General features: G+C 41.3%; 1 protein-coding gene across 9 annotated transcripts in view; it reads right to left on the bottom strand.

Annotated features, from left to right (window-relative positions):
- Positions 1–1890: 1890 nt before the first annotated feature.
- The window catches only part of ralgapa2 (Ral GTPase activating protein catalytic subunit alpha 2), a 123445-nt gene continuing 115181 nt past the window's right edge, over positions 1891–10154 (bottom strand). For 5 of the 9 annotated variants that reach the window (XM_061794270.1, XM_061794264.1, XM_061794265.1 and 2 more), the window contains one exon: positions 3568–4135. In XM_061794270.1, the coding sequence (XP_061650254.1) occupies positions 3966–4135 (170 nt within the window). In that variant the 3' untranslated portion in view covers positions 3568–3965. Of the gene's footprint in view, positions 3545–3567; positions 4136–8917; positions 8960–10154 lie in introns of those variants that run through there. The other 4 variants (XM_061794271.1, XM_061794269.1, XM_061794263.1 and 1 more) reach the window with 3 other exon arrangements.

Raw genomic sequence — 10154 nt, forward strand, 5'->3', positions numbered from 1 at the left:
GGAACACTAAACCCCCCCCCCCCAAAAGACTAAGGGTCCTGAGGCAACAAAAATCAGTTTGAGTCCCTCTGGCAGTCAATTTATTTACTCGATACAATTTCTAAACCTGACAGGAGGCCAAAGATTTTATTTTATTTTTTATCATTCCTCACCTTTGAAACAGTAAAACATCTGCCTGCTTTAGAGAAGTCACACAGTTCACTTTTTGGTTGCTTTATACAGATTTACGAGGTCAAGTGAAGCTGTAATTAAGCAACAGCTCATAGATAATTATGAATATTACATTTGCTCCAAGTTGGGATCAATACCTGCTCTTAGCGAGAAAGAATGCAGTGAGCATGTGCGATAGTGTGAGAATAGGCCTCATCTAGTGGTGTAACACCAGGCTACATGCAGTCAGGAGAGGCTGAGCCTGGCCTGCCTCGCGAAAAGTAAAAATAAACACGTCTAAATACAAATATTTTAAAATGTAGTTCTCTGGTTTGTGTTTTATATTGATTTATGATTTTCTATTCCAATAATGGCTTCATAGTTAAAATTGCTGAATTTCCATGTTTTCTTCAAATAGGTGAGACTCCAAGTGAGCAGCCCACCTCACCTTAGATTGCGCAATCCCTCACTCAAAGCAGAGATAGCGCAGCACAAAATCATCAATTGTTAAATTACTGCTCTACAACAGAGACGATATTTCAAAGTGCCCGTTTCTGTCATTCTTCACGTTCTAATATAATCTTTTCAGACACTTTCAGGATGCCCTCTAATTTTCCATAGTCAGGCTAATGAATTTCATATGTATGTAATCACATAAAATGGCAGCTAGAGCAAGAGGTGAGGCAGACAGTAATCAGCCTCATGAAGGTGGACCTGCCATTAGGCAAACAGGCAATTGCCTGGAGCCCCAAGAGTTCCAGGAGAAGACAACAATCCCATAAACTGATTTAAAAGATTTTGTTTGATTGAAAGCAATTATTATTGTTTTACTCTTATTTCATACAAATTAAAAACATCACAAAGCCAATCATGATCATTTTGACTGCCCCCTTTCTTCTCATGCAATGGGATATCCCATCTTCTTACTGCGGAGGTGGAGACTTGATACAGTCAGACGAAACAAACTCGGTGCGGCGGTGGGGAAAATGAAGCTAATGCTGCAGTGCATGCATTCAAAAGTTTTGCTCCAAATGAAAGACAAACATCTAACCATTAAAAAAAAAAAAAAAAATCTCAAAACTGGACTACCAATCGAAATGGTATGTTATTATTAAAGGAATACCACCGCTGGAGACGGAAGATCTGATTCAAACAGGTAAAAAAAATATATATACTCGTTTACGATTTTTTGACAGGCTGCTAATTTAATGGCAAATACAGCACTCTCTCTGGCTCATAAAATTGGTAACTCTGACTCTTGTCAGTGCCTCACCGCACGTCACTGTTTGTAACATATGAAATCATAATGATAGAGGATGGCTCAGAGGATCCAGGACGTGCAGCGCTAATTCTCATATCAAGGAGTGAAAATGAGGTATCATTAGGCTTCTTTCTCACACTCAAGTTTTAGGTCTCAAAATACGGTCAAGTGCTTTTCTGGCGTCTTTATGTGGGAAAAAAGGCGAGGCAGGGCACCCGAAGGTGCTTGGCGCTATTGCACCTGCACCTCCCAGTGAGGCTCCATTATGCAGGCCTCCTCTAAATGAACTTGAGCAGCAGGGGAGACAGATGGGAGGAGGGTCAGGTTACCCCCGCTGCTACCAGTCAGGCCTGGCCCGGTCAGAAAGGCACGGCAACAAACACACACACACACACGCACGCACGCACACAACCACTAATGTATCAAATCAGAGGTTTCACCTGCATGTCAGTAAGAAAGAAAGGACAAACAAAATGACATACAATTCCAAATTGCATTTAATGAAATTTTCCTATTTTCACATCTCTAATAAAAGACAGCAGATCATTAAAAAAACAGCCCAATATGTTGACAAGAGATTCAATCTTCAAGCTTTTTTTCCTTTAAATCCCCTCTGGCTCTTATACAACGAATATATTACAGGAATTTCTCTATTTATATTAAGAAGATGCTCTAGCCCTCAAATTTGACACCGTGTACAAACAAGACATGTTAAAACGAGGAGGGAAAAAAAACAATCACAAGTTCATTTTCTTCACAAACGTTTTGTCTTGGTCCACCTGCAAAGACTTAGCCACCAACAAGAAGTGCACAGACACCATCACTACACTACAATCTTTCGATGTTTATTTGCTTTGTTTATTTGCTTTGTACTTCCCTCTAAAAGTGGCTTTTAGAGGGAAGTACAAAGCCTTGACTGTAGGAATTCATACATTCTTCCTCTTCAAAACTGAAAATGAACAAAAATCTCATGTAGCTGCATGTTTAAATCCATCAGCAAACAAGCAGAGCTGCTATGAGAAGTGCGAGGCGGAGGACTGGAAAAGTAAGGCATATTAATGTACCAGATGGGGATAAGCTGGCAGCCTGGGTGGAGTCCTCAGAGGGTAGCTATGTGTGTAGCGGTGTATATATATGTGTGTGTGGGGAAACACCTGGTTGCCATGGCAGTCCCAGTAGCTTAGAGAGGTGAGAGCACCAGCCAGGCTGTTGCTCGGAGGCCTCTGAGAGTTCAGCTCAGGCATGCCACACCAAACTCCAGCTTGTGGATCATGGGAACGAGGACTAGCCACTTGATTCCATTCACAGGTAAAGACAAGAGGGAGAAGCGCAGCACCTACAATTAAGAGGACCCGACATTCTGCTGTTGTTTTTGCCGTGGGTCGCAGGGCAGACGAAAAACACCACTAAAGAGGACAAGTGGAAGGGCGTCCATGTTTGCCTCAAATGGCAACGGGACAGCGTCAGAGAGGACAGACGATACACAGGCACAGTGAGGAGATGTCTCACACACACACATCAGTGCATGGAGAGAAGCTTTGCCTGAGGCTCAAGCGGTCATTTTCAAACACAAAACACTACAACCAAAATAATTAATCAAATAGGACTCTCTATTTACATCTGAGAAACATACAAGGGAAAATAACATTTAAAGCAATATACATCTGAGAACATTCAATGCTAGTTGAGCCAAGGAAAAAAAAGTGTGCAAAAAAAAAAAAGAAATCAATGGCTTGAATGGTGGAATGTCGATGTCACAGGACAGGGAAACTAATCGAGGAGGAAAGAGACAGCAGGAACTTATTCAATTACCGGACACGAGCCTATGTTAACAACATCACAATACAATTACAAATGCAGTCTTTCCTCATTCCAGAAGAGTTGCATAAATCAAATCATGACACAATCTATCTGAATCCGTTTAAAAAAAGGTACATTAGAGTGATTTAAAAAAAAGAAAGAAAAAAGAATCCAACAATTTTCAGTTCCACTCAAGTTAGAAAGATGTCACCGATTGTCCACTCTGGGTTTAAAAACAAGCAAGGGCTGCTGCTACTTGTGCTGCAGCAAAAGCGGCTTCCAAACAGCCTGTCCAAAACTTGGGTTGGGGGCCCCACGACACATGGGTGGCACCTTCATCAGAAATGCAAAAAGGAAGGTGTATTAAAAAAAAAAAAAAAAAAAAAAAAAAATTTTTTTTTTTTAAAAATGGAAGTCAACATCTGATACTGAAACCTTAAGATTACAAGAAAGTAGCTACAGGAAAAGAAGTCTCCTATTTCCTAGAAAGATTGGTTTCCTCAAATGCATTAGAGGACACACGAGTTAAAAAATAAATAAATTAATTGACACCGCTCACAGTCAAAGTGGCGGAAACAGCTTAGGGGTAATGTCCTGCTTAAAGAGGAAATGTCTCAACAGAGTGACTGATTGCCACTTCAATTAAAAATTGCATTGCCCTCCAGTTACATAGTCATGTGCCATGAGCTAACAAAACAACAAGAAAAACACACTGAAGCTTCTCACAGTCAATAAGTAGAGGCTGCGTTTCAGCTCAGTTGGACGATTTGCTTATTGCGCTAGCCGATCGACAGAGTCTTCCGGAGACTCGGCTCCTCGCGGCCTGGGGCATTGTGGGGGAAACCTGGTCAACAGGGTCTGTCGATGTAGCTGCGGCTGAGGAGTAGGCGGAGACTTCAGTGTTTGTGCTGCTGGAGAGGGAACCTGCAAGTGACACGTTTGCAAGGCAGAGAGACTGTTAAAAAAACGTGGCCGATGGGAGACGCAGTCGGTCAAACATGGCGCCAGTGGTGTGATTCATCAGCATATATCGGAAGGCTTTTTCATGCATGTGGCTGCGCCCTCAAACCAAATTGCCCCATTTGAGTCACCATTCGCAGCTAAAAAAATGTGTTCCCTAGCTTCAGTCATTAGGATGAGGACATGAGTGTATATTATATATATATATATATATATATATATATACATATAATATACACACACATACAGTGGGTACAGAAAGTATTCCGACCCCCTTAAATTTTTCACTCTTTTTTATATTGCAGCCATTTGCTAAAATCATTTAAGTTCATTTTTTCCACATTAATGTACACACAGCACCGGATATTGACAGGGGAAAAAAACAGAATTGTTGAAATTTTTGCAGGTTTATTAAAAAACAAAAACTGCAATATCACACAGCCACAAGTATTCAGACCCTTTGGCTCAGTATTTAGTAGAAGCACCCTTTTGAGCTAATACAGTCATGAGTCTTTTTGGGAATGATGCAACAAGTTTTTCACACCTGGATTTGGGGATCCTCTCCAGTTCTGTCAGGTTGCATGGTGAACGTTGGTGGACAGCCATTTTCAGGTCTTTCCAGAGATGCTCATTTGGGTTTAAGTCAGGGCTCTGGTTGAGCCATTCAAGAACATTCATGGAGTTGTTCTGCAGCCACTCCTTTGTGCTTAGGGTCATTGTCCTGTTGGAAGGTGAACCTTCGGTCCAATCTGAGGTCCTGAGCACTCTGGAGAAGGTTTTCGTCCAGGATATCCTTGTACTTGGCCGCATTCATCTTTCCTTCGATTACAACTAGTCATCCTGTCCCTGCGGCTGAAAAACACCCCCACAGCATGATGCTGCCACCTCCATGCTTCACTGTTGGGACTGTATTGGAAAGGTGATGAGCAGTGCCTGCTTTTCTCCACACATACTCCTTTGAATTAAGGCCAAAAAGTTCTACCTTGGTCTCATCAGACCAGAGAATCTTATTTCTCACCATCTTGGAGTCTTTCAGGTATTTTTTTTTTTTTTTAGCAAACTCCATGCGGGCTTTCATGTGTCTTGCACTGAGGAGAGGTTTCCGTCGGGCGACTCTGCCATAAAGCCCCGACTGCTGGAGGGCTGCAGTGATGCTTGACTTTCTCGAACTCTCTCCCATCTCCCGACTGAATCTCTGGAGCTCAGCCACAGTGATCTTTGGGTTCTTCTTTACCTCTCTCACCAAGGCTCTTCTCCCCCGATTGCTAGGAAGGGTTCTGGTCGTCCCAAACGTCTTCCATTTCAGGATTATGGAGGCCACTGTGCTCTTAAGAACCTTAAGTACAGTAGAAATATTTTTTTTGCAACCTTGGCCAGATCTGTGCCTTGCCGCAATTCTGTCTCTGAGCTCTTCAGGCAGTTCCTTTGACCTCATGATGCTCATTCGCTCTGACATGCACTGTGAGCTGGAAGGTCTTATACAGACAGGTGTGTGGCTTTCCTAATCAAGTATCAGTATAATCAGTAGGTTCAAGGATGGTCAGAAGAAATGAACAGCACCTGAGTTAAATATATGAGTGTCACAGCAAAGGGTCTGAATACACATGGCTGTGTGATAGCTCACTTTTTCTTTTTTAATAAATCTGTGAAAATTTCAACAATTCATTTTTTTTCCCCCTGTCAATATGGGGTGCTGTGTGTACATTCATGAGGAAAAAATGAACTTAAATGATTTTAACAAATGGCTGCAATATAACAAAGAGTGAAAAATGTAAGGGGGTCTGAAAACCTTCTGTACACACTGTATTACACACGCACACACAGTATATATTTTAAATACTTCTGCAAGTTGTTAGCATGCAGGCAGCACTGAGGGTCTACAGGAAGAGATGGAGCGTCATAAAGAGCAAGTAGAAGAGGCAGAGAAAGTCCCAAAATAAAATAAAAGTCATCATTCCTCCAGAGCAGAGGGAATATGTGCATGTGAGTATTGTTGTATGCGCCGTTTGTATGATTTGCTGTTAGCGGTTGAATGACTAAAGATTTTTTTCTAGTCGACTATAATGTGATGTAAGTCAATTCATCGATGATGTCATTGATATTTTTTTCTCAGCACAGTACAGCGGCTGCAGCTGCTCGATTCCCATGTTCCTCCGCGTAACTAATAGCTTGCAGTTTCAACTGTGCTTCGTAAGCGTGTCTCTTCGTCGGTGCCATTTTCGGGGGACCTTAGCCAAACCGATGCACATACCGGAACTTTATACCAACTGGGGGCATGCCTTTAGCCTCCTCTGTCACGCGCACCCTTCCCCCTTTACGTCCGTATGCTGTCCTCAGTCACGTCCCCGCCTTCCTCTATATAAGCAGCGTGTCGGCAGGAAATGCTCCCAGTCAGTCAAGCGGAGCGCTCATCGAAGTCACACAACAACATTTAGAGATTTTGGAACTCGGTGCACACATAAGGTGCGCCGCATTATAAGGCGCCCCGTCCATTTTGGAGAAAATTTAAGACTTTTAAGTGCACCTTATGGTCGTGAAAATATGGTACCTTAAAAAGTGTGTTTTATTACGTTTAAATGTATTTAAAGCGTGTGGGAGGGTTAAAACTAAATATATATATATATATAGATATATATATACACACACACACACACACACATATACATATATATATATGTATATGTATATATATATATATATATATATATATATATATATATATACACACACACATTCATATATACACACATTATATATATATATATACATATATACACACATTTTATATATATATATATATATATATATATATATATACATATATACACACATTATATATATATATACATATATACACACATTATATATCATGTCTTTCTATAGTGCCAATTTTCATACATCATGGGTGGGTCTGGACCTTTTCCGGGAGGTTCATTGTAACATGTTAACATTCTTAACAGTCTTAGGAGTTTAAAAACAAATGAACTTAAATGACAAAGTTGTCATGCATATATGTCGCAGAAGCGCCTCTATTATTATTGAGCGAGACATTGAAAAAAGCCAAAGAACAAGTTAAACACGTCGGATAAATCTTTTATGCTATTTGAACAGACTCGTGACTTTGAATGAATAGTTTTTGGAGTTGTACAACTTGGGCTTTAGAGGTTCCACTGTAAAGCATTTTTGAAAGTTCACGCCGTTTCACATGCTGAGGAAAGCATAGCTTGTTAAATGAGAAACTGGCTTTCTAGATTGTCAAGATGCTTAAGTGATAAAAAAAAAGAAGAAGAAACCATTGTTGCTTGCTATAAATATATATCTTCAGTGCTTTGAAGGGGACAAAAAACTGTCAACTGTTTTGTAAACGTCCTTCAAATAGTTTTGTCCCAAAAGCTGCACATTAAGAATTATGGACAAGGCAGGCAGGTGGGCATGACATGCTGGCGAGGACAATCAAATGTTGTGAGCGCTGGCCTGACTTCCTTGGTCAACCCGCAGCCCCCTGCCCGCCTTTGCCCCATGACGTGAGTTTAAACAACTCCCCGGCTTTGTTGGGAAAGCATCTGGTTGCCTATTTTCTTTCCAGGTCCTTTTATTTGCTGCCATTTTTTTGTGGAGCATCTCGAGTTGCAGCGGCTAAAAGGAATGGCAGATGGCTGGAGTAACAGACACTCAGCAGCGTAGTGGACACCAGCAGCATCCAGGGGACGGGGCTTTGGATAAAACACTGGGTGTGTGAGGGGAGGTGTGTATGTGTGTGTGTGTGTGTGTGTTGGCTCGGGGTGGGGGTCCAGAAATTCTCAAATCTGCATATAAATATGAAAAAAATGGGATGGGTTTGGCAAAAAGTGGGGGGCTGGCCTTACGGGGAGTTCATATCCTGCATTCCTGTATTCTTCTATACTAATTCCTACAGTAAACATTCGTTCCATTCTAAAATTTAATCGACCACAAAGGCAAATGATAGACAGGAAGAAGTCTCAAATGTTTGTGATTGTGGTGCAGTTCACCCACTCAGGCTTCCTTAGCCATTTAGTGGCCCATTAAAACATACTGCTCCAACCAGCAGCATCTTTCAAAATGTGATGCTTAATTACTGCGGTTGCTTGTGTGACCTTATGTAAGAATGAATTTTCATGTCAAAAAAAGTTCCGCTGTAATTGTCACTTAGACTCAGCATTTTCATATCTAGCTTTGCTGATGGGTTTTTTTCAGGTGGAAACAACAAGGGGACGTCACAGAGGAGATGCAAAAAAAAAAAAAAAAAAAAAGTGTCGCTGGTGTCCCACTGGTCCCCTCTATGGCAGTTCAAACAAGGCTTCACATGACAAAGACATCGTCCAGTGTAGCAGGTGTTGGTCTCAGAGTATGCCTCAGGCAAACAGGCACACTCCAACAGGAGGAAATTCGGGGGGAGGGGAGGTGGGTTTAAAAGGAAAGAGAATAGTGTTTGCAGAGAAAAGCGATAAAAGGCGCTCCGCATGCAGAAGCAAGGGCCAGAAATGTAGCCGTATTGTTCATGCTGCTACTTAGTCAGGTGCTAATTGTCGCCACCGCTCTCAATTACAAGCCTGGCCTCGACAGGAGGACACCCAGCGAACAAACAGCTTGGTTTTCGCTGTCCCCTTCCCTTTGTCAGGATGATCAGTAAATAAAGATTAGTTAGTAGTGGATGGAAAAAAGAAGGGGGTGGGTTGGGTTGAGTGACAGCGAAGGGCAGGCTGTCGCTCTGACCCGGGTGCTTACCTTCGTCATACACAGTATTTGGACCTTTACGATAAATTTAATCTAAAAAGGGAAACAAAGAGTAGAGCATCACATGAGACAGCAGTGGACAGACAAACAACACCACAGCACAGTGAACACAACACACCGCTGCCGAAAAGATGGTTGCTACGGTAGTTAGGCACTGGCAGGTTTTAGCCTCACTCAAGCTTAACGGAGTACCATTTTTTTTCCACGAGTGATATTTTAAAGGCCATTAGGTCTGATATCGACCTGATAAATCAGTGCCATTCACAGAACCCTAATTGTGAGGCATGTCCAAAGTATGAATGGTGGACAGTTCACATGGCAACAACACACACAGGTGCAGAGCTCCTCAAGACAACATCAAAAGACTTTGGATGATTTATGAAGGCATCTCAGGCCAGAGCTTTGCAATCACTTTACTCACTGGTGAGATTATTGAAAAACAATGGTGAACGCAAAACGACAACACCATTACAACGTGCAAATAGATCATTTTATACTTGAGACTACGTGAGTCCTGGGATGCACATGTCATGGAAACAATGAGTCCCAGCCCTGGAACAATGAGTCCCTGCAAATTAGCATCACGGAATACAGGTACAGTAATCCTCCGCTATGTCACCGTTCTTGCTTCGCAGTCCTGCTATATTGCAGATTTTTATTACAGTTGTCACTCTCTCTTTTATACTGTTTGTACAATATTTCAATATATTATGCATTTAGGCCTGCCACGATAGCACATTTTTTAGACTGATATAGTTTCACAATAAACGATGTTTATTTATGCCACTGAAATAATATTAGAGCATAATGAAGAAATGTACACATCTAACAAATTCTGTCCTAAATCAAACATATGAGCATAACTGTGTAATGTTCTCTCATGTACTAAATAAAAGTAGGGCTGCATTTCACAATAAGAGAAAGTAAAGAAAATTTGAAATTTTACATCTTGAAATAAAGGGCTTAACTTCAGAAAAATAAAAAAAAACGCTTGAATTTCCCCATTTCTCTTCAAGATGCCAAAAAGATGCCCAACAGTGAGGTCTAAAACAATTGTACTTAACGTATTTTAATTTAACAAATCGTAACTGAACCGTTTTAGAGGTTATGTTTGCAAAACCTTAGTTTTGTTTCATAAATGGCGTTTCACTTACAGGCTCCCTCTCTGTCTGGTCTGTCAGTGATTTCAGTGATTACCTCCTGGGATGCAGATTAAATTGGCTGAAAG

The sequence above is a fragment of the Phyllopteryx taeniolatus genome, chromosome 13 (assembly GCF_024500385.1).
Source record: "Phyllopteryx taeniolatus isolate TA_2022b chromosome 13, UOR_Ptae_1.2, whole genome shotgun sequence".
Taxonomy (NCBI): Eukaryota; Metazoa; Chordata; class Actinopteri; order Syngnathiformes; family Syngnathidae; genus Phyllopteryx; species Phyllopteryx taeniolatus.